The sequence below is a fragment of the Camarhynchus parvulus genome, chromosome 3 (assembly GCF_901933205.1).
Source record: "Camarhynchus parvulus chromosome 3, STF_HiC, whole genome shotgun sequence".
Classification (NCBI taxonomy): domain Eukaryota; kingdom Metazoa; phylum Chordata; class Aves; order Passeriformes; family Thraupidae; genus Camarhynchus; species Camarhynchus parvulus.
The window spans coordinates 59,789,033-59,814,900 of NC_044573.1; the positions used below are offsets into that span (position 1 = coordinate 59,789,033).

At 37.0% G+C, this 25,868-nt stretch overlaps 1 protein-coding gene across 4 annotated transcripts in view; it reads left to right on the forward strand.

Annotated features, from left to right (window-relative positions):
• Window positions 1–25,868, forward strand: part of PTPRK (protein tyrosine phosphatase receptor type K) — a 304,874-nt gene that overhangs the window by 187,671 nt on the left and 91,335 nt on the right. For all 4 annotated transcript variants that reach the window (XM_030944646.1, XM_030944647.1, XM_030944648.1 and 1 more), the window contains exon 8: window positions 17,379–17,681. In XM_030944646.1, coding sequence (XP_030800506.1) covers window positions 17,379–17,681 — 303 coding nt within the window. The remainder of the gene's footprint in view (window positions 1–17,378; window positions 17,682–25,868) is intronic.

The following is a 25,868-nucleotide window of genomic DNA, read 5'->3' on the forward strand; positions in this document are numbered from 1 at the left end:
AAGTGATTCTGATATTTTCCTTATTCACTGAATTACCCTGTGTGTAGCAGAGCTGAGAAGGAAGCAAACTGAATAATATTTGTACACAAACCAGGGGGTGATGTTGCCAGTGACATACAAAGTGTGTTGGAGGAGGCTTTCCAGGGCATTTAAGTAACTGTGACAGGTGACACATCTGTTAAATAGCTGAAAGATACAGATGGAAATACATACCTCAGTTAAATCTAGAATGTGATAATTAATAAATGTGGTAATAAGTGCTCTAGATTATCAACTTTTTATCTACACAGGAATTATAAAAGCTGCTTTAGAGGTTAGTTGTTTTATCACTATGTCAGCTAATGAAGTTCTAAGGTGGGGCGAAATAAAGTAGAAGGAATAGTTTAAGATACTTGTTTACTGTGTTATGAATAGACATAACCATAACTTTCAGGATTTTCCCGGAGGTGTTTGGAAAGTTTTTAGTGTGCTGTTATTACAGAAGTTGTATTGCTATTCGTGGACTCCAGGTCCTAGTGTAAAGCGGAAGAGGGGAAAAATTCAGGGAATTTTTTGACTGTGTTAATTCAATTCAGACTGTGAAATTTCCTCTGCTAGAATTCAGTCTTATTTAAGGCTTAGTAAATTCAGCATCTGATATCTTGACCAAAAAAAAAATCAATTTAACAGCTTGCTAAGTGATCTATAGTGTTCAACTGCAAGACTGAAGAAAAATGGATAAGGAGGCAATCCACTGCTCCAGACAGCAGACGCTGTCTGAACCTAAGATGTTTCCTCACTGGTAGTGTGACTTGGTTTGATGTGGAAGAAAGATGGGAGAGGGGAATGGAAGGCTGGCAGCCCAGGTGTAATTTTTGGTGGTGTGTGTCCCATCTGTTTTCTCCATACAAATCCTGAGCTCTTCAGTGATGCCCTGTTTAGGTGGAAGCTCAGGAAAAACAGCAAGTAGGACAGGTCCTGGCACTGCTGTAGAGAAGGTTAATCCTGATTTTTAAAATTCTTCTCTGATTTGAAGACTATAAATGCATTTTGTGACACTTTTATGTTCAGACTGCCCTAGATTTATATCTCTTGTTTGCAAGTAATAAATGTAAAATACCTTAGGTTTTTGTCTGGGTGCTGAAATCAAGTACCTGATGTCGCTGTATCTGTATTTGGAGTTGCTGATTATATTCTTAGATCAAATAAAGAGCAGGAAAAATATTTTTCTCACCTGTGGCAGGAGAATCCAACACACCTGAGGGTTTAAAATAGAACAGGTTTGGAGTTTAAAGATCTAAGGGAGCTGAGTGAGAATGGGGGAAGAGGAGTGTCTATGAAGGAAGCAGAGAGATGTCAGCTCATGAAGCCTCCTGGAGACCCTGGTGAGCTGTCAGATCTGTCAAGAGAGACACTGAGGTGTTCTTGTTCTGTGACAATGACTCTGGTAAAATAGTTTCCTGAATAAAGACTTTTTTTGGTTTTATCCAGATGACATAAAAATGCTTGTTTTGCTCTTATTACTTACTGCTTAAGTTTTTCTTTAGAGCTAATTTATGAACAAATTTGGCTGGTTTTTAATAGCTATCAATGTTAACAAATGTGCCGTGCTTTCAGGCTCATCCTAAGTCTGAAAAGACACAGTCCTCATTCTTGTACCTAAATCCATGTCTCTACTGGAATATTTTGGAAGGACAGTGGAAAAGCAATCAGCTTTCATTTAAACCCACTAAGTAACACTAAAATTTCGAATGCCTATTTGTAGTTTAAACATTGTTATGTTGCTAATGCCAGAAGAGAGTGGAAGGGGAGGAACAATCTGACATTGAGTGGTAAAAGGAGTAGGTTATCTGTTTTTATTTTAGCTGTGTTGATACTTGTTCAGATATTTGAGTTATTTGGTGTTGAAAACACTAAAGAAAAACAAGTAAAACTGACAGCACAATTCCAGGTGCTGTGTTTTTCTGACCAGAAGCTGCAGGAACATTTTAAATGGGCAAGAGGATTAGGTTTCAGAGAGGTGTCTTTATGTTTGGCCTTTGACTCTAATTCAAGTTCTCCTTGGGGAATCTTCAGTGACTTTCAGCAAGGCACTGGTTTTTGAGAAAAAATTGTATCATTGTCTTTTGCAGTCAAGCATGACTGCATTTTTTGAGGTGTTTATACAGGGAGAAGGCATAGCCCTCTTTCTCCCTGAATTGGCATTCTTTTCTGGTTTTGTTTTCTTTTTCTCTGCAGCTCATAATATGAAATAATTGTAATATTTTACTTCAGACTAATGTGTATTCATAGTCTTTATTTTAAATGATGAGCAAAGTGAATTAGTAAATATGTTTACATATAAAGTCTATCACCCTTTAACTAGTGGTATTTAGCTCTAATTTCTTTCATCTTTTCATTACAAAATGCAATCAAAATTTTGAGCTGTGAAGTGAGAACCTGCAAAGGCAAGATATCTCACATTTAAAGTTTATGACATTATACATAGAGTTGTGTACTTGCTTTGAGATTTAAATTTGAAGCTTCATTTTTAACTTTTTGCCTCCTCTGATAGTTTAGAGATATAACAGATAGTGTGGCTTACTGTCTACACAGGAATGTAAATAAATACATGCATTTGGAAGAGGTAGTACAGAAACACAAAAAGCGTTTTGGGGGATGTAGACCAGCAATCACCAAAAGTTCTTTGTGTAATGATATGATTAAAAATCAAGGTCAGTGCTTGGAGAAATTATGTGATTTTGTGAGTATGACCAATATTGATAACTGGGCGCACATCTGGTGTCCATGCTTTCAGCACACAGCTGCAGGTTTGGGAGGAATGGAGAAAAGTGCCACATAGTCATGGCTTAAGATGTAGTCTTTAAAAAGGTGACTTAAAGATCTCAATCATATATGTCTATCAGAGAGAAGGAGGTAATTATACAGTATTTTTACAGGGGAATAATACTACATGGTACAAAACACCTCTTTCCTCTAGAGGAGGTAAAATGTGAGAACCTCAAATGGCTGCATGCTGAAGTCAGGCTGATTTAAATTAGAAGTAAGGCACAATTATTTGTCTTTAACAGTGGGCTATTAATCATTGGAACAAATTACTGAGAAAAGTGGTGGGAACAGACAATTCCCATAAATTATAACTTCCTGAGGAATTACCACAGGATTCAGTTATTGGTTTCACCAAAGAGGCATATTATGGAACCCAAATACATTATCTGAAGGAAATTGAACTCAAGAAGTAGCACAGGACGCATAAGGCTGGGATATTATCAGCTGTGTAATACCAAAGCAATGCCATAATTACAAACATAGCTACAGCTCCATCATTTGTTCTTACTTCATAACAGTATCATTAAAGTGATTTGTTATCCTCTTGTCTTTTTTCAAAGAATGTTAAGGAAATGAAAGTTTTTGGATTTTCATACTCAGACAGAAATGAGGATAACACAAATTCTACAGCTTCACTTACTTTTGCAAGGAGTCGGTATAATTTTGATAAATTTTTTTCTGTCAATATAATCTGGTATATTTTAGTTTTATTAAATGTTCTTCTCAAATGCCGAATGCTGATTGTTGTAATGAGGCTTGTAAAACAGCAGGTTGCATAAAGCTTTTTTTCCCAACTGTTCTATTAAAGACAAAGCTGTTTTTTCTGTGGACTGTGTAATTTAAATTAATTTCTTACAAATCTGTAGATAACTTCTTCTTACAATACTTTATATTTAGGAAGGATCTATTAATTGTGTTAAAAAGAATTAAAATCAGCTCAGAGTGTTTTGGATCCTTTCTAAGAGAGATAGCAATTTTCCTAGCAAGATATTCAGTCATGGCCTGATCAAAATAGCTAAGCAAAAATGAGGGTTCAGAGCCAGCAACAACAAAGAAATCAACCAGACATTTCAAATAAATTTCCTTGAGAATTTCTGTGTCTAGAAACAAAATATCTGAATTTAAATGGAGAGCAGCTTGAAAAAAAAATCTCTTGCCAAGCTCCCCAGCAACTGAAGGAAACTTCATTTTATACACACTGCTTAATTAGGCAATAGTGTTTGTGTCCAAAAGAAGACAAGCGGTCTGTTGTCCTTTGGGTTGACTGCCTACTGGAACTGTTACTTGAGGGACACATTCCTCAGGAGCCAAGCTGCAAGTAGAGCATGGATTACATTCTTTACTTGGAAATTTCTATGGCTGTGGTGACTTTTTCTCTGAAGCCATTTAGGAGCTGGGCTTGAAATTCTCTCTTTTCAGAGCGTATGGCGCCCTTTCCTGGAGACTGTGTCTCGCTTGGATAAGCCAGTCCTGCAGCCCTGGCAGAAATACCCAATGTTGGATAGACCTTACTATTAAGTAAACTAGCTCACCCTCTCAGCAAATGGCTTGATTTAAATGCTTAGCTGTGAAAATCATATATTCTGTTGCTCTCTTCAGTCTCTGTATAAAGCCTTTGCTCAAAACCAATTAATAGAGATTAGTCATTTTGTCATAATGTTGAAAAGGCACTGCACTACCATGGTACTATAGCTATAAGAAAACACAGCTATAGTATAAAGCATAAATTTCATTACTCATACTGGTGATTGCAATGTCAGCACAGCTCACAAAATGATATTACTGAACTTTTTACACTACTCCAATGTACCTGATTTTTTTCTAGATGCTAAAATGGGCTTCTATGCCATGTACATTCATATAACTGTTGGCCTTTTCCATCTTTCTTATAATTTGATTAAGTAAAGGGAATGCACTTAGATGCATCACTGCACACTTATGATGATTGACTTCTGTTCTTGGGTTCTATTATAATGTTCAGTAGAAGTAAAATCTGACCCAAACCCTCTAAACAAACAAAACATCCATCCACAAATTTCTAGTAAATATGTATGATAACCTAAGGATTATTAAACAGGATAACCCCAACTCGTTTTGTTTAGATGTCTGCCCCTTGTCAAATATTTTTAAATACTGATGTGAAATATGCTGATTAAAGTAGAGTGGTTTTCTCAATTCTCTAGTATAAAATCATAAAATCATTTAGGTTGAAAAAGACTTTTAAGCTGCTCAAGTCCTACCATAAACCTAACACTGCCAAGTCTACCATATAAACCACAGCCTTAGGTGCCACAATCATGTGGTTTGCAAAGAGAACTGAATTCTTCTGTTCAACTTTATTTTGCACATTTATCTTAAACATTGCAGTTAAAAGAATATTTTTAATAGGAAAAGAGGCTGCTTGTATTCTGTGAACTGGAAAGTTTTGTGTCAAATAAAGTGAAGCACGGTGAAATTTGAGTGCCGTCTAACAGAGGTCAGTGCCAGATACTGTGAAGCAAGATCAAAAAAACCCAAATCTGATGCTTTCTTAGGGAATTTTGGAATTCTCTGCTTTTCACCAAATATTTGGAAATCAGCTCAAGCCTTGAAGTCACATTTATATCTTCTATGTATTTGCTATGACTATTGTCCTGAGAGAATGTAGAATTTGCCTCATTGGGGATATCCAGAAATAGACAGGACCAGTTCCTGAGCAATCTCATACAATTGCTTTGAGGAGGAGATGGGGTTACATGACCATCAGAGGTCCCCTCCAAGCTGAATTGTTCTATGGTGCCATGATTTAATCTGCCTTCCAGATATCCAAGTCAAAAGCAACAAGTGAAGGGCTGCTGGGAAAGGCAAACATGCTCGAGGTTTTTTGGTGGTTGTTTTTTTTTTTTATTGTTAGCACAAGTCCTTGTTTCATCTCAAGTTAGTAGTAATATTGTAATTTTGCCTGAATATTAAAGTAGCAAGGGAAATTTGAAGGGCAAGAGTGGCCATAACTTCAAGGTTCAAATCAAGGAGAGAGGAAGAAGGTGGCCATGGAGAATATGGCCAGTAGGAGAATAAGGCTGGAATTATAAACTGATATTAATGGATGTGGATATTAATAGAATTAGCTCAGAAAGCTGGGGAAAAACCCCAAAACCTCCTCTGCTAGTCATAAAAACCTTTAAACAAATTCTGAAGAATTTTATATTTTTAGGCATTCTGTAGATGCTCAAGACTGCAAGTTATTATGGTTGCTGATATGGGTTATGAGCTAGTGGCTTGATCACAGTGACAAGAGGGGATGGTAGCAGATTGCATATGTGCTTGTTATGTCAATCTCCAAAAGGTTAGCAGTAAGATGGGGTGCCAAAAAAAAAAAAACAAAAACAAAAAAAAAAAACAAAAAAAAAAAAAAAAAAAAAAAAAAAAAAAACAAAAAACCAAACCTGGCAGATACCCAGGGGAATTTTTTAAGTCTTTCAGTAATAAGGTGAGACAAAGGGATTGTTCTTTTATTTATTTTTAAACATTTATTAGACTCAGCAATAAATCTGGTTTAAGTGACAGTATAATGCTGGTGTCCAGCAATTAGCCTGCACTTCCAAATTAATACTGCATTTGCCTGTGTGGCCTTGACTTGGCTAATTGGCTGCCTTTCCTTCTTTGCATTCTGTTGTGAGGGTATGATGACAGTGATTCAGCATGTACAACACAGGCATAAAAAAATAATTTAATGCTCCACTTACTCAGCAGGCGTGATTGACACTCTCTTGGGTGACTGCTGCAGTAGAGCTGGTTGGGGGAGCACGTTGGCACATGCTTTGCTCTAACAGTGAAGCCAAGACAACTGTTCTAGTACAATATCTTTTTGAAAGTCAGAATGTGGTAAAATTATTGGATATGATTGACAGCTTGAAGTTGATAACTCTCTAGATGGGTATCTAGAGCAAGAAAGCACGTAGTAAATGGTGATGACTTCTGCAAGCAAAGAGCTGATCCTTTACATTTGCATGTGAGTGAAAAGTAGATTTGTTTTTTTGCATTTAGCAATACCATCAGTTCTTTATAAAATAAAATCATTTTCTCATTAATTAATAACTTTTTATACAGTCACCTGATTTTGAAGGCAGGGTGAGTTGTTATCCACAGCATCCGGATTGTTTTTCATTTGCTGAGTTTGCCACCTTTTTGTGTTACAACTTGTCCAGCTTTACTATTGACAGAAAATTCTCCAGGATAATTTTTCATTAACATTTTTATTAATGAATAAGCCAGAAGTGTTCAGAGGAAGTTTGCAAAGAGAAAATTGCTTCTAAAATACATTACTTTCTTTTACTCTAGGTGAATTATTTTATATTTTCCAAGTTTCTGCTTAGACAGGAAAGAACAGCTTGGTGGAACACTAAATGGCTGAAAGTGAAGCAACGGGACACTTTCTTGAGAGTACTTTATGCAGCTAAATTGAAGTGTATTATTTGAATTTCATGGTGTATTTTAGAAAACACTTCCCCAATTTGCTAATGCCTCTGTCAGCAAGGCCTTTTCATTGCTTTTGTGTTCTTTTTCAAGGACCCTCTTTCACAGTGGCTAAGGGGTGCTTGTGAGCTCACTTCTGCAGAGCCATGCTTATGTTAAGGCAGCTCCAGGAGCAAAAGGTTTGCAGGATTCAGTCCCATTTCCCAAAATAGCCTTGCAAACTTTTGCAGCCACATGATATTAGGAAAGAGAGTTGATACCATGTCAATTTTGCCCACACAGCAAGACCATATGAAAAGGAATTATTCCTTATCCTCCTTTCCCTTTCTAAAAGAAACTTTTGAAGAACTTAAAAAAAAAAAAAAAAAAAGACCTCCTCTCTGGAAAGTATCAACTTATATCAACTTAGGGCTGTATCTTCTCCTGAAAATGTCATAACTGTTCCATTAGCAAATCATGGACAATGCTTTGCCTGCTGATGCAGGAATGCAATTTTTTCTCACTGGTATATCTCATCAAGGGACAGCTGAATTGAAATTGGAACACTTAAAATGCACAGAAAATTGTTTAAAATATCTGTAAAGAAATATCAAATTAAGGTATTAAGAAGATTATTCATACAGGTATAAGTATTAGGTTGTAGTAGTCACTTGGTAGTGATGATTGACCAGTAGATTGAGGAGTTTTCTTAGTCAGGTTTAGTCAAACTTTGGCAAGTGACTGTATGACTTAAGTAATAAAATTTCATTGAAATTCAAAAATGGCACAATTTCACAGTAGACAAGTAGCCACCTTAGAAAAGAATTTTCCCCATGGCTCCTTACCAGCATTTTTAGAATTCTATGTACAATTGAAAATGGTTTCTGATCTTATTCAAAATTTTAATGTTAGAGCAATTCTTTGCTCCTGTATTTTTTTTCCCTGAAGAAAACAAACTTGCTTAAACGATCAACTTGTATTCTTAAATTTGTATGAGCCAATGAAGAAAATAAAGACAATTCATTAAATAAATTTCCAACTGCTTAGAGAAAACTCTTCTGTACAATAGAAGCTACAGGCCTTGTCATTCAACATTTAAAAATAAATTACCTGGATTGTTTCACTTATGGGACAAAATATATACGGCAGAGGCATTGTATGTTACAGCGTCACTTCTGATTTTAAACAACTTAACAAATCTGTGCTTCATCCAAGGTTTATCGTATGCATTATATAAAGATATCTATCACTATGCAATATATACATTGTGTGGTATGTAGTCTTGTGTTACTGGTTTTATGAAAGGGGCTAGAGTAAGGTGCAACACGAAATTGTCATTGGGTTTTGCCACATAAGCATAACATTGGATGTGTTAGTTCATGGGCTGTGACCAAGGTAGAAACTCAAGGCTTTATGGGTTGCAGGCAGTGGGATGGAGGATGGGTGGTTTCAACCAAGGCCCCAGGGGCAGCAGGAACCAGATAGCAAAAAAGGGAAATGGGAGAAAATAGGATTGAGACCATTTCAGTAGGTGTGAAGAGACAGAGAGGATGAATTTTGATGGATGTTTTATCTGCATGTGGGGAAGTGAAAATATCTACACAGGTCTATCAGTGTGCATGCAACACGCACAGATGTGTATACAGGTTTCAAGTGGCTATCATAAGTATTGCCTGCAATTTTCAATTCTTAGTTATCAGAGGTGAATGTGGCCTTTTTCCCCAGACTAAGTACTTTGTGCTTACTATTTATTTATTATAGACTGCATTCCTCATTTTTTCATTTGTTTCATGTGATGGTATTTATAACTTCCTAACTTGGAGGACTGAAATTTTTTTACACAGGAGAAAGAAACTGAAGCTTTAACACTATCCATAGAAAACTCTTGTTTAGCTCATTCACACTGCTCCAACTTAGTCATTTTGCTTAATACTCATTACATCCTAAGCTCCCAAATGTATAGTTTGTAAACAAAACCATAAAAAACATGTTTATGAATGTGTATTGGAGAGAAATGAACAATATATCACCTAAGCAATAATGGCGATTTATGTTCAAATAAATGTTTGTAAATGCTTTCTTCACAGCATTGCATAGTTAGGTTCTCTGTTGAGGTGGGTAAAAAGTATATACATGTGTGTATAAATACACATTGCATATTCTTTATAATATAATTGTTATTGTTTTAGATTATATCTTCTATTCTGCTTTAACATAATCATCACTGATATTTCAAGTCAAAGGTTCACTTTTTCCCTATCACTAATAGTTTTGTAAATTACTTTACAGATGACTGTAGTCCTGAACAGGCTTCCTAGGCATTTTGTACTGTTAGGCTTCCCCTCTGTTTACTCTTGCAGTCTGATGGTTGTTGACGTGCTGATTTGTGTTTTATACCATCAGATAGGTTTTGTTCATTTGGAAGAATGAGATTAAAGACAACATACCAGCTTTTCCTCTCCCCCCCTAGACCCTATAGTTCCTTTTGATTTAAACATGGATTTAAAAAGAAGAAAAAAAAAGAAAAAAAAAGTAAAAAAAAAGTGGATTTTTTTGAGCTAAGCTAAACTGGAGAAGTCAACAGAATTTATTATCAAGGGATGTGTAATCTCTCAAACTAATACAAGACTTTGCAGCTATTGATTACATGCTAAGGATGCATAAACTGTTAATCATGCGTGGAGGCCACAGAATAAATGTACTACCAGGAGAAAATGGGCAAATAATTGTCAGTAGTGCAGTTATATTTATCTGTTTACTACACCTATGATGCAGGGACAGCTGTGTTTTGCATCCAAAAAGATACATTCTAAAAATATATTGAATATCCCCTCATTGCTACTGAGACTAGTGTAGTAGAGCTGATTATCTAACTAATAATTCAGATGTTTTCTTCAGCTCCCTGAAGTATGTGGTCAATAAGAAATTTGTAAGCTGGCTTAACACATCAGTCATTAGACGAAGTGAAAGGAGACAAAACTCACAGATTTTCATGCAATTGCATTATAACCTTTGTTTGCACGAAAATAGATCTGTAATGTTAACACAGTATAAATACCATAGTTTCATTTATTATGGGTTTATATTTCACATGACAAACAGATGGACATACTAATGCACAAAAAGTTAATTCTTTTTTATGTTTGCATCCATATTTGTTTTGTATTATGTATGTGTCACACATTTGAGAAGGGAGATGCACAGCAATCCCTTATGATTTTTATCATGGGAATATGTACCCATTAATTTTTTCCTTTCTTGTCAGACTGCAGAAAAGACTTCAAACTGTACTACTTCTGTCAACTTCATTAACTTCTCTCCCTTTGGTGCTCACCATTTCTTCATGCTTTTAAGTTTAAAAGGACCGAAGGCCTGAGTTTTCAAATGTAGCTGCCTAAAATCAGGTGTCTTAAATGCTGATGTGAAACAATTTTTTTTTAAACAACAAACCAACAGTAAAAAAAAGAAGTCCAAAACAAATGAAATCAATGCAACCAAACAAAAACCGCTACTAGCAAGTAGCTTAGTTAGACTTTCCAACTTACATTTATCTATGTGACAGATGTCCTGGTTTTTGTAGATTCTGAGAATGAGGGAGTTCAGGTACTCCAACAATGGAATAGTATTTTATTCTAATTACATAGGAGAAGGGCATATTGATGCCTTATGTCATCCTGCATCAATATTGATCCAGTTGGCAATATAATGTGGTGTGGTTTTGGGTTGGAATACACATCAAGTTTTAAGAAGAGAGTCCCTGACTAAAGGTAAGTTCTTTATGAACTATCACTATGTAGTAAGAATTGGGGCCAATGCTGATAATTAATTTATGCCTTTACTTCAAAGCTGTCTTTAACTCTACTTGGAAATGGTCAAAAATCTGCCAGTTACAGACAAGAAACTTGAATAGAATTGGCAGGAATTATTCTGTCATACAGACTGGTTTATGAAAATCAGACTGAAATGCATGACATTTTGGGGATGTCTGAAGGATCTTCCTGTATTATCATCATATTATTAAATAATGGAGTTATTGGTAGTTAATCTGAACTAAATTCTCTTGGACTTGTAGGTTAATAATCCTTGAAACTCAGGCGCTTCATCATGGATATTCTAGTACAGCTCACCTTACCTAGGGATTTTTGTTAGCTTTGTTCATAACATAACTTAATTACAATTTGCTCCTTTGACAACAGCACATTACCCCCTAAAGTGCAGAAGTGATCACAGTTGATGTGCATAGTTCTTGCTGAGGCTGTGGTTGTGTCTTGAAATATTTAATTCTAGTTTGGTCCTTTTTAATGAGTCATAAACTTCTCTGTTCAGCAGTCCTAACTGAGTTTATGATGTGAGGAATTTAGTAGCTATATAAAAAAATCCTTTCTGCCTGATTCATCATTTACTAATAACAAAGGTAATAATTGAGAGAAATGCAGCCGAAATGAGCAAGCAAGAAACCTTTGTTTACTGTTTTCTTACTGCACTTCTGACAGTTATTCCTATGTGGGTTGTGCTTCCTTCAGCTCTTTTCCCTCTTACATTTCTTCAAGGTTCTTATCAGGGGTCTTTCAGAATAATTCTTCACGGCAACAGGACCATAATTTTTTTTTCTTTGAGTTTTGGGAGCATTTTGGTTTTATAGGACCTTGCATGAACTGAGAAAGGAGCAACAACCACGGTGATATCTTAAAATAATCCTCTTTTATTTCCCACATGCCAAGGAAAGAGTTACCCTGGAAAGGTCAGGAGAAGCCACAAGACAAGGAGGCTCATGTTCTCATAGAAGAAAAGTCTGGGAAATTCCAGTGGCTGTTCAGACTGAGAATATTGGAAGAAATATAAGGGCTTCTTTTTGTCTACGTAGTTTTTGTTTTAGAAGGCAAGATAATTAAAGGAGTCTTAGTGAGAAACAGTGTGCTTTAAATTTTGGGGTTATTACCTGTACTTTTTTAAATAATGGCCATAGATTTGCTTTTCTATATGAGAGTTTTCATTTAACATAGGCCTTACATCTCTCTGTGGTTCCCTCAAGTGGAGAAGTTATCACACCTTCCAAGTCTCGTTAGTTTTCACCTCCACTGTCATCAATGAAGGCCACCTGGTTTGCTTTTAAACTTGATAAACTTGAATTTCAGTCAATGTGATTAAAGCAGAAATTGGAAGTCAGCTCCTTAGTGTAATGACAGACTAGAAAGAGTTCAAGGGGGAGGAAGGATCCAAAAACCAACCCCAATTAAAGAGCTGAGCACACAGACAGTGTATAGACCAGATATGCTGGTTTTTGAGAAGCACCATCTTTATCTGAAATGTTTGTGCTTTAAAATTTGTCCAGTTGTTTTCCATTTCATGTGAACAAATGTGCATTCTGGTTGCTTGTCAGAAGATCTAATTCTCCCACCTCTGCCAGGTATGTGGAAATTAAACTGTCTTGCAGTCAATATTTGAGATTTCTGAGGAAAGGCAGCAAAAGCAAAGCACATGTCACACTTTGCTAGCCTCTTTGTCTGGGTTTTTTCACAGCTTTTGGGACATCTGTTTGTCTCTGACTTACAGCAGGCTAATACACATTATCATTAAAAAGAGGTTCTGAGGAAATGCATGCTCTCACCTTGCTGCTTCTGCAGCTGTGAAGGCTTTTGTTTTCACTCCCATCTCTGTGTAAGTGAAGATAATCTCTACAAAGAGGCTTGATATTGACCTGTCATATCACAAGTTGCTTATCAAGCACTAAAGAAATTGAATTTCATTTTATCTGTTATCTGGAGAGTCTTATTAAATCATCCTGCAGTTGAGAGGTTATATGGGGTCAACAGGTTCTGTCTCTTTCACCATATATCCCTCTATGTTAACCTTTGGAGAGTTACTAAAATGTTCTTTATTTTATCACATAAGGTTGAGTTAAATCTTCTTGATCCAGAAATTGTTGTGATTGAGTGCCACATGCATGTAATTCTTTTGCCTGGTTTCTGAATAAGGATTGATAACTTGGTAATCTGTACAAATGTAGAGATCTCTTATCATTCTGGTTTTTCTGTTGTTTTGGTATTCTCCCAGAACCTCTGTTTTTAATTGGTTCAATGAGGCTAAAACCAGTCAGATGGGATAATAAATCTGAGTCAGCGAGCACTTGGTAGTATTTGAATGCCAAGACACAAAGCAGGGGTGAGGAGGAGGGGGATAACAGAAATGGGTATTGCCAGGTGTCAAAAGCAAAGGGCAGAGGTAGAAGCTGGCTATAAGTAGAGGTGGAAATGGGATGGAGGTCATAGCAGCAGCCCATGGGCAGGCAAGGTGTGGCAGAAGGGAGCCTGTCATCATTAGAGGTGTTCACAAGAATCTGAAGGTCAACCTTGTCACCACCACCGCCAGTTCCTCCATATGCTTTGTTGCTGGGTTTCTGTTTGAAGATCTAACTCTGCCAGCCAGGATGTTCATATCTAAGAGCTTGATGCAATCACAAGATATTGAATTTCCTGCAACAACAGAAGTCCTGCATACTTTCTGCTGTCGCCACAAAAGAACTCCCCCCAGCCTTTTATCTGACGGAGAAAAAGTCTTGAAAAAATAAATGAATTATGAATATAATCTCCCAAAAAATTAAATTTTAAATGCAAGATTTAATGCAAAACAAAAAAAATGGTGTTTCATTCAAATTTGAAGCTCTCAATCAAGAAATCTTTCTAAAAGAATGAGCCAAATTATTGTTTTTTGAATAACATGTCCTTATGCTCAGATATTCAATTAGTGTCTGGGCGCTGTTATGCTTTTTCAAACTTGTTCTAAGAAAACCTTTAAAAAAGCACCCACCAAACCTGTTTTTAAAAAAGGACAGGAGTGTAGGATTGGTGTTAGAATTTGGGTGGAAGCATTGGTGCATACATTGTACATGAGCTCTATGAATTGCGGCAGCTAGGTGTCTGATGGCCACCAGTGACCTCGCAGTTGAGTTCAGCTTTCTTGTGGCCCTGGCAGTAATTTGCTTTGTAGCCTTGACCAAGCTATTAACCTTTTTTGTGCCTCTTTCTCTTCACAGAAAAGTTTAACACCACTTACATGTCTCATAGGGGTAATTGGTAAATTAATGTTTGAAACATATTAAGTGCCTTCTGCTATAATTTCTGACACTCCAGTGGACAGGTTAGGGGTTGAGCAGGTATTTTGAGAGCATTTTATTTCTTCTCTCTTTGTCATAGGGTGCCTATTTGACACAGGTAATTCAACAAAGTAAGAACTCATGTTCTTGAAAGTCCATGTATTTTGGATAAAAGTTCTCAACGTGACTTAAAGAGGAGAGATGAGAAGAAAACTTGGAAGACAAGACATGAATTGAATAATTGGGATTTGCAGTACTCAAAGAATATCAAGAAATCAGAAAAGAATGCATTAGTTGAAATAAAATCCCTATAGGACTAAAGAAATGTTTCAGTGAAACTCAAACCCTAAATTGTGATGGGAAGTGGAAAAAACAAGGAGATGAACACTATTTGCTCCCATCAAGATCAAAGCTATTCTTAATGAGATGGTTGAGATCTTTGGGAAGCCTACTCAAAAATTCAATAGTGCTTTATCTGAGAAAAGTAATTATTCGAAGATTGCTTTTTACTGAGGTGTTACAGATGGAGACTTTGTGGTGTGGTAGTTTAAAACAATTGGTCTTTACCTCTAGAGATTCCCAAGATGAACATTGCCCAGAAGAAAGAGTAAAACTGTGTTTTTAAAGCATCGTTTTAGGAGCAGTGGGACAGTTGGCAGAGTTTACTAAAGCTGTTGAGAGACTCTGCAGACTTTAATTACCATCTCAATATTGCAGAAGTTGTTTAATTTCTGCCAAAGAAGGGAATAGTTGTGAGAAAGCGAGATCACACTCTGTCTTTCATTCTTCCCTTTTTGACAGGTGAATAAAGGATGCATTTCAGTATCTCCTCTGATGCTGTGACACATTTGTAAAATTTGCATAGAATTGTAAAATAATTTTTCTTTAAGTTTAACAAAGCTTTTCTTTTTTTTTCTTCTCTCTTTAAAGTGCTGTGCAGCATAGTGTAAATGCAGTTTAAGTCTTGTCATGAGAGATGCAAGATGAAAATGTTTTCTGTTACTGATTGGTTGGCTTCAAACTATTGAGTTTCAGACTTCATGGTCAGACACCAGGTGTTATATTGTTTTAATTCCAATAAATTTTGAATTCAGGTTTGAATTCTATCTCTAGTGGGAATGGTTGAAAGCACAAACTGCAGTAGGAGAACAAAGAGGAAATTACTAAAATGAGAAAAATCATTCAATTTCAGGAAGAAAACTTAGCCTATAACACATTTCCTTGGTGAAGGATATGTTTACTCTTCTAGACCTCAAACTCTAAATCAGAGTATGTATAACTAAGTTTTGCACTGTCATTCATACGAGAAAAGGGCTGATTTTGTATGTATATATATACATAAACATCTATGTATATATGTATTTGTCTTAACAGTTGTCTTCCTTCGTGGCACTTGAGTGTGTTCAGTTTTCCCCAAGTGCTTGCAGTAGCCAAGAGACTACTCATTCTTTGAAGACCCTTGTCAGCTTCTTCAGTAGATCTACTATATTGCTACTTTTTTTTCTTTCGATGACCACCTCACACCTCTCTCTACTTGCAAAAGCACCAGGCACTGTTTTCTCTATAAAACCCTGTTTTTCTCCTTCTCTTCAAGTCTCTTATCTCTCAAGGACCTTTTCAACACTATCTTTCAGTTTCAAATGTCTATTGTTACAGTACACTGTGTTCAGAGAACTACTACCCAGGAAGTCATTTTATTTAATTGCATTTCTCGCTGTATATATGATAAAGAAACTTAATGGCAAAGGTAATATATGTGCTTGTGCAAAATGAAGAAGGGATAGGTCATGGCAACAAATAGGTGTAATATTTAATCCTTAACATTCTTCATGTTGCTAGGAATACCTTTATGCTATATTTAGAATTCTGTTGTTTTGATGTTTGAAACTAAATGTTTGCAGTTTGTCTGGCAAACTGCATGCTGAATACATTACACTGATTCACATTTCCTTATTTCAATATACCATCTGTGCTTTTGGCTGATTTTTGCCTTGTTGGAACTCATACAAGTTACAAAGAACAGTTATACTCAGAAGGAGAAATCCTGTATTTCACTTCCTTGAACAATCTTGACTGTTTTGACCTTAAACCAGCAAGGACACAAGGCTGAAGCTGTATCAATCACAGGCTTTATTTTCTCTGGTGAGGAAGCATGTACTAGCAAGGTATATCTTCAGTGAAACTCTTGTATATACAGACATGGTCATGATTTTCATTGTGTAATCATTTTAATTAAGTTAAACGATAAAAGTTACTCTTGCATGAGGAATGAATGCACTGGAGAGGCAGCGAAAGATTGATGACAGCTTGGGGAGCATCACGTACTCTGCTGGTGCAAATGCACATGGGGAGAGCAGCTGAGCTTGGGGAGCAGGTCAGAGATTACCTGCTCAGAGTAATCATGATTTTGGGGTTTTGGAGGAATCAGGATACAATGCGAATATCCTAAAGCACATTTTTGTGCTATTTCAGAGGGGTTTTGCTTGAATGAAGAGCTTCATTACTAAAATAATAAACACTAATTAATATCTGCATCATTTTTGTAACTGCTAGTTTAGTAAGGTAATTAGTATAATTAGTATACAGCGTTGCTTGGTGGCATGATAAATCATGATGTAGTAAGTAGACTCTTTACCATTATGATGTATTATCTAATTTACACAGGTAAAAAAAAGGAAAAGAGTAAGGGGGAAATCAAGAAGGGAAGCCAGTAGTGACAGCTGGGTGGCCTTTTGGTCACTCTCCTTGCATCTGTTGCCTGTATTCTCAATTGCTTTGAATTGCTCCACTGATAATGAACTATTCTTTTTCTCACTATTGCTGTCTCCATCACTGATTAAAGCCAGCAAAAACAGGACAAAGAGAAATGAAGTAAAAAAATTTAAGGAGCATTTTCTCCTCCTCCTGTGCAAAGGATGATGCATGCCTGTTTGTTGGGTGCTTCCTTAACTCTCACATTCCTGAATGCACCTGAATGCAGCTACGGTTCAGTGCCAGATGAAGAACGTTAACATTGTTTTCTTCATTATGCTCTATTTTCTAGAACCTATGAGAACACCCAAAACACTGAAGATTGCTGAGATCCAGGCCAGACACATCGCTGTGGACTGGGAATCTCTGGGTTACAACATCACTCGTTGCCATACTTTCAATGTCACTATATGCTACCACTACTTCTGTGGACACAACGAGAGCAAAGCAGACTGCTTGGACATGGACCCCAAAGCACCTCAGCATGTTGTGGATCATCTGCCTCCCTACACAAATGTCAGCCTCAAGATGATCTTAACCAATCCAGAAGGGAGGAAGGAAAGCGAGGAGACCATTATCCAGACAGATGAAGATGGTAAGTTAAATGTTCTTATGGAAATTACATCCAAGTCCAGTCTAGGCAGGTGGAAGGAAATGACTTTGTATGTTACAATATGTATCATGAAGGGTGGAAGTTCTCTTCCATTAATGTATTAATTAGCCCCAAAATGGCAGCTATGAAGGTATTATAGCTGTCACCCCGCATATGTAGCCAAAGCTGTCCATGCAGCTTAAGTTAAACTGGATCTCTCTCGGTGTCTCTTTCTCTCCAGAAAAAGGGGGGTGGTTTCCCAGTCTTTCAAATACTGTGTTAATGCAGGTGATGAGAAACACATGGTGGTGTTAGACTTCTTTACAGTATTAGGCATAGTATTTGAAAATTAATTCTGTAAATAATATTTAAATATTGAGTTCAGTGCCTAAAGATTCTATTCAAGATTTTAAACCTCTATAGTAAATATATTTGAGCAAAAATTTATGTTGCAGGTCTCAGAATACTGTATCTGTTAACTATTTGAAATCCCCCTATCAAATTAAAGTATTATTTTGATAATTTGGGAATTAACTCAGTGATCCATATGGGTCCTTCCCAACTCCAGATATTCTGTGGTTCCTCTTTAAAATTCTTTCAACGAAGTTTCAACAAGGCAGTTGAATTTACCTCAGTTGTGAAAAAATAAACAATAGATGTAGACACATTAATGGTGACACATTCAGAGGTTAGGCTATGAATCTTGGTAACAAAGATATGAAAATAAAAAATTATACTTTTCCTAATAATATTTAAAATGTGGTAACAAAACCAATTTTTGTTTCTTTTTCTTATGTTTATATTTTGTGAAAATACTGACAACAGATACTTCCATAGGTAACAAAAATAGAATACTTGGACTAATGTAAGACTGTAGATAAACAAAAAGGTAAAATTGAAAAAGGTAGTGTGTTTACTTGCCTGCAAAATAAATAAATGGGAAATATAACAGTCAGTGTTAGAGTCTGGTAGTGCTGTTTTTCCATACATTTTCAATTTTATGAGAAATAAAGGAGGAATATATTTACTGTTGCAATAAAAAGAAAAAATATTAAATAGTTAGAATATGAGGAGCTGTAGAAAACTATAGACACATAGATGCATCATATGAAGACTTAGTGACAAGTACTCTACAGTTGCTACTTTCCTTGAACTTAAAAAGAGTAGTAGTGATATTGTTAAGTCCATGGAAAATTGATGTCTTTTCCTTTTTACCTGGGTTTTCAAGAAAGGTTGTGGTTTCCAATGGAAACCTTTATCTTGTTAGATGTGTGGAGATGGCAGATGGTCACTGTGTCAGTACTTGCCAGGAGCAGAGTCAAGTGAGAACTTTGTCTCCCAGTTTTGTTGTGGATTTTTCTTGGAAGATGGTGCGCATAAGGCAGGTTTTGGTCTCAAGCTAACACACCAGTGTGATGTCAGTGAACTTGAGTTGAGTTGGCTTTGGTGTCACAAGTAGACACCAAAGAATGTAGAAGAAGCCTCACCCAGTGAACAGAAGTTGCCAGGGTAAACTGTTTGAAGCAGATGTTGTTTTCACAGAGGGACTAATACATTTTAAAAGATATATTTATATTTAGTTGTGCTGGTGGTAATAATGCTTGTGACCTGAAAATAGCCTCCTGTGAACTTTACTCCGTGAAAAAAAAAAGAAAATTTAATTTTGTGTTACTGATTGATTGAAAATCTATGTGCCATGACTTCAAAGTTTGGGGCTTGCAGACAAAGCCCCAGACAATTGTACAATACTGAGAGCTTCACACCTAAGTCTTTCATTGAGCTCTCATAGCAATAGTAAACTATTTCCTGTAGCTGACTGCTTATGTGTACAATGCTAATTTAGTTCCAGTCTCAGTGATCAAGTATCTGAAACTATTTCCAAGCACAGTTTGAAGCCTAAAGTAGGACTTGGACTAAGAAGATGAGAAGTCCAATTATGTGTATGATTCTGTGCCCTACATTTCGTGTGTGGTCAGATGAAGCTGCATTGTCTTCCTGGTTTTTGCAGGTTTCTAGAGTAAGCATAATTTTAATTATATCATGGAGGCATTATCAGTGATTCATTTTGGAGGAGGAATATAGAGGAAATAGAGTGTTGCTCTGCATTTTTGCAAATAACATTAGTTAGAAATAGCCCCTGATGATATGTTTCTCTGAAACTGTGCACTCATGTTGTATACTTTTCATAAATAAAAACTTTCAATACTCCAGATGACAACTGATAATTAAATTTTTGTTAGTTTTTCTGTAGCATGGGATTCTTTCCGATGCTGGGGTTTTGGGGTTTTTTTTCACAAGGTACTGCTAAACAAGTAAAAACCTCAGAGACTCTTGGAATTTGAGATGCCTAAGCCATGTTTTCCTGTCTCTCTTCCCCTCTACCATTTGGCCCTCATCTTCTGTTTTTGGTCATACTTCCCCATGCTTCCAAGCTGTCCCTTTTGTCTCTTCAGTTGTTGTTATGTTTTAACCTTTTCTTTCATCTCACTACATCTTTCATGTCAATTCCTCCCTTCTTCCAGGATCTTTACACTTTTCTGAACTTCTAGGATTTTCTAAAAGCAGAGGACTTTGGGCTTTTTGAGGCTCTTCTGTGAGACAGGAAGGATCTCTTGTTTGTCTTTCACAAAGGCTCACATTTATGTAAGGCTGTGCAGTTGGGCTGGGGATCTCTCAGAAATGGTCAGATCTGTCAGAATGCTGAGTGTTAACTCAGTTGTATATGATACCTGGAATAGAATTAACTCAAGAAACAGTTAGTAGGAGAATGAGGTAAGATTCAAAAGCTGTACTTCAGATCTTTGGAGCTGTGGCTGACCAATGAGAAATGTTTTAATAGCTTGTAATTCAATATCTGCAAGATAGCAAAGCCCAGGAAAACCATGACAGTCTGAAAACAGCCTTTCTACTGACCAGAGCTAGATCTGAATACTTTGTAGTTTCAGTATTTCTATTTAGCATATGAAGATGGAATTAATCTATAAAGTATGTTTTAGTACTTCCGGGAAGTTGTATTCCATGTAAAAATAAAACGCCTGAATGAGACCTTGTTAAAAATGTTTTGCAAAAAGAGGATGAAAACAGGGAAATTTGTGTGTGTTTTAAAAGCTAAACATTTTTCACTTTGGGGAGAAACCACACAGCTACTTAGGTTTGGAAAAGGCTCTTCTGAGTACACAGGCACTTGGCATTATCTGTGCTATGACAGGGACTCAGTGCTTTTCATGGCTTCTACAGAAGATGTACACTGTTTGAAGAATTTGATAAAGGAAGTAGAGGAAAGCTCATGCAACCTGGGGCTGCATACATGCTGGGCAAAGACAGTGTTTGGCACTTTGAGACAAAGCACAATAACCAGCAGTGAATTTATCACTTAGCATGAATCATCAGCATGCACATGTTCTTGGAGCTGCCTGTTGACCAGAGCACGGCCAACTCAGAGGGACCCTTTGTAAAAGCAGTGGATGAATGGGATTAAAGCAGATAAATGCTTCCTTAATTTTAAATTGGAAACAGATGCAAAAGGCAGTGGATTAACAGGAGTAGTGGCATTAGCCCTGAGAGAGCAGCTACAGAGAAAGCAAATTGTGTAGCTCAAAGTGTTCAAAGGTGATTTTATAACCAGTAAGGGAGTGTGTCATCTAACAGTAGGCAAACAACTAATTGAAAAGGATCACTTGGAATAGGAGAATCCATTTTGGGGCTTAAAGTATAAGAGAGCTTTGGTCTGCGGCAAAGCGTGTGCTCATTGGACACAAATGAGGTCCCCTGATCTTTCAGAGTCTGCGGCTCATTCTGCCCCATGCAGAGATATTGAGAGCTATGATGCAGGGTCAAGACACCAACTGTCCAATCATTACTCATGCTCCTGGGAGAGCTCCAGCAGGCTTGCCACTCTGGGGAACAGCTGAGGAAGAGAAAATGTTATAATTAGAAGACAAGAAAAAGAGGAAGAATGAAATGCTTTGCATACTATCTAAATGTGTGTCCTGACTTCATCTGGGATAGAATTAATTTTCTCCCTAGTAGCTGGGACAGTGCTGAGGTTTAGATTTGGGATGAGAATAATGTTGATAAAACACTGATGTTTTAGTTGTTCCTAAGTAGTGTTTATACTGAGTTAAGAACTTTTCATCTTCTCATGCCCTGCCAGCAAGAAGGCACAAGAGGCTGGGAGGGGGTGCAGCCAGACACTGACTTAAACAGGCCAAAGTCATGTCCCATACCACAGAACATCATGATCAGTGTATAAACTGGGGAGAAACCTGGCCAGGGTTCACAGCTGGGAAAACAGCTGGGCATCAGTCTGTGAGTGGTGAGCAATTGCAATGCACAGAATATGTTACATATATTCTAATTCTTTTATCATTGCTCTTATTATTTTCTTCCTTCTTTTCTGCCCCATGCAGTTGCTGAGGGAGGAGTGAGTAACTGACTGGGTGGAGCTTAGTTGCTGGCTGGGCTTAAACTATGACACTGGGGCTGGAAAGGAAATGTCAAGGGGAGCGTGTACACCACTGTCAATATAAAACCAGGGTTTTTTTCCCAATAACATTCAATAGTATTTTTGTTCTTTACTACAATTAGTCTAACTTGAGGGATTTCCGAAGAAGTAATTTTTGTCACCACCTTTTCTTCAAATGCTCTTATGGTAAACACCAGTAAGAGTAGTTCTGGTTTTGGTTTTCCTTTCTAATAAACAAAATTTGCTTTTATTTAAAACTTAGTCTCCAGCTGTAGTAAAGTGTAAAGTAAAAATGGCAAATCCCTCAGAAGAAGCCAATGGAAAGGTGAACCATTTTAGTTTCTGGTAACATTTGAACAGTAGGAGAGATTGACTGTCACCATCTCCTGAAAATGAGCATCTACTTTGAGAGAAAGGCTGTAAGATTGCTGCTAATATGCTGCCCTTTTTGATTACAACAAAGAAATTTTTCCCAATATAACCCTACATTTTCCTGCACATAATTTTTGCCACACAGCATAGTAATTCTGTGCATGGCTTTCACAGAGTATAATAATAATAAAAATACTCTGTTTACATACAGTTTCATTACTTTGTAGCAGGAAAACTGAAGCAATATAAATTCATTTTTATAGTGGTTGGTGTCAGTTAATACATTGTTTTTCCAGAAGTAATGTATTGTAATATAAATTTCCTGTTAAGTCCATGTAGAACAACATTTAAGTGACACTATTTGTGAATAACAATTTATTTCTGACTGTGACATAATTTAATGCAAATATATTGGTCTAAAATGAATTGGTGTGATGTCAGATTGATGGTTTGTACTTTCATTATGCATAGTATTTATAAAGTCCATCATTCCACATGCATATAGAAGAAAAAATTATCAACTATTGACTATATGAATATATAGTTTTATTAAAAGAGCTCTGGAGATGCATGTAAATCATGCGAAAGAAGAGCTTGTGTTGTTTGCACTATAAAACCTTGCTGAGATTCCCTTTGAATTTGTTTTATCTTACTTTTTCATATATATGCATTTTGTGTTTGTATACTGTTTTACTGTTTTACTTGATTTGGTTTGTTTTAGCTTAAATTCAAAATCTCTTCTGATATCCATATAGTTAAACCCACCTAAATTATTTCACTTCTTCAGAAAAGTGTAAATCCTGACTTGTTGGAAGTTTAGCATAGAATAATGCATGGGAAAAGAAAGTGTGTTTACTGTTGCTGTCACTGAGAGATGGTGGGGTCACACTTCACAAGGTCAGCAGGTCAGAATCTTTTTTAAGAGTGGGTGTAGAGGCCAAAAGGTCTGAATTCTACTCGTCTAGCATCTACTTATACTTTTTGAATTATCCAGATGATTATGTTAAGTAACATACTTCACCTTAACACACTTGTAATAGTCTTGTGTATTTTGATTTAAGTGTAAACTGTCTGTAAGTCCCAAGGAAAGAGTGAGAACTCATGTAGGAAAAGAATGGGAGCTGGGAAGTCAGCAAAAATGTGCTGTGGTGAGTGATGGAGCTTTTGGAAATGCTCACACAAGCCTGAAGAAAGCCTTTGCTGCTGTTTGTGAAGAGTTTTCTGGAAGCTATTATCAGCACACAGAGATGACATTTACCTGGCTAGTTTTGACCCAAGTCCTTGCTAAATATCATACAGAGGTGTATTGGGTCGGGCTGAGCTGGAGCGCCTTTTCCCTCAGCAGCCCTCAGAGTGCTGTGCTTTGCATTGGTGCCCAGGAAGGTGCTGATAGCACCCCGGGGTTCTGCTGCTGCTGCTGCTGGGCAGGGCTGGCACTGCGTCGGTGCTGACTCCCAACATTCTCCCCCCAGCAAGAGGCTGGGAGTGGGCAAGATCCTGGGAAGAGACACAGCCAGGCCAGCTGACCCAAATTACCCAAAGGGCTGTTCCATGCCATATGATGTCAGCTCAGATGTAAAAGCTAAGGGAGGGAGAAGGAATGGGGCAGAATTCTTTATTTTACAATTTTTGCATTCTGAAGCAACGACTGTACATGCTGGAGCCCTGTTTCCTGAGAAGTGGCTGAACACTGCTTACTGGTGGGAAGTAGAGATTAAATGTTGCCCTTTGCTTATGCATGTGCAAACTTTTGCTTTTTTGGATCTTTTTTCCCCTCTTTGGTAATCTGCCTTATCTCAGCCCACTAAATGTTTTCCATCTCATTTTCTCTCCTCTGTCCTGCTGGAAGGGGAGTGAGAGAGCAGCTTGCTGGGCACTTAGCATCCAGCCAAGGTCAATCCACTACAAAAGAGAAGGCTCTTAACACTCTTTTGGAAAGGTGAAGTTTAAGGAATTTCTGAGGTCTTTAGTCTTGCTGGGAGTTGCAGGGAATAGACAGCTAGGCTACCTACATGGAGAAATGTAGTTTGAGTCTTCAGGGTAGGGTTACCAACAGGTTACCTTGCTCCTTGTTCTTTTGTTGGTAGGGTTTGGGTTTTTTTGCTGATTTAGGGATTTTTTTACTAATTTTGGCCTTCTTTTAAATTTCAGTTTGTAACAAATACTGATCTAATAATAAAGACATAAAAGAACAAACAAAGATGCTAAGGAATTATTTTGACTAACCTGAAGATATTCTGTTCTTTAAACAAATTCTCTTGATCCTGCTTTTCTCTCTCTCCTCACTCCCTTTACCCTTTTGGTAAAGCAGTGCAATTAAAAGACATTTTTACTGTGGTTAAACTGGAAAATGGAAAGGAAAAAAAAAACTTCAGACCATCAAAATATTGAGTTCCCAAATTATTTAAGTTAATCCCTACATTAATTTTTATGAATTTGTGGGGATGGATGAGGTTTGTGGGAATTACTGTTCTCTTTCTTTAGATGCTTGCTCTCTTTTTCTTTATGATCTTTTTGAACTGGGCTGTTCATTGCTGTGATATCTTCTGTTCTCCTACCCTTCCCATGCCAGGGGGAAGAGAAGCATGGCACTAACTGGGATCACGTAATTCCAGTCACTTTTACATTGCTTCTGCTGCCTTAAGCATCAAACTTTGTATTGCAGGAGAAGAAAAGAGTCATGGAATGTGATGAGCCTAGAGGCTTCTCCCACCTTAGTGTTTAAACCAAAGGTGTAGGAGGATTTATGCAACCATCAAATGTAGAGCCCTACACCCAGTTTCAACTGAATATGAAACGTTTCTTTTTTAAAGCACTGCACAAAAAGTATTTTGCATGTTTTTGAGCAATCTTGTCTGTTTTCTTTTAACCTCACATACTTTGATGTGGTTTAATGTCAAATTTCATACACTGTGTACATGCCCTGGTGCTTACCTGTGTTCTTTCCCAAACACAGATGTACATGCACACACAAAAAATTGTGCATGCATCTCCCAAGGAAAATGTCATGTGGATCAGGGTATATTCATACCTCTTTTGAGATGTGAGGAAATACTGTAGGGTTTTCCCATGAAAATGAACCATTGCCCATAGGAAGTCTCTCAATGACACAAACAGCGCAGAGGGGCTGTCACTGCATGTCAGCCTTCATCCACTGCCTGGTATATCCTGGGACCCTGAAGAAAAGCACCAGACTTTAATTTTAGATAACTTCTCCTAAGCCTTCTTATGACAGTTAGATTAACATGTTCTGCAAAGCTCTCATCTATTTACTTCTGGGCTGTTTTAACTACTTAAATATATTATTAATGTGCCAAGTTATGTTGCACTGAGGGTCAGATCATCATTTATAA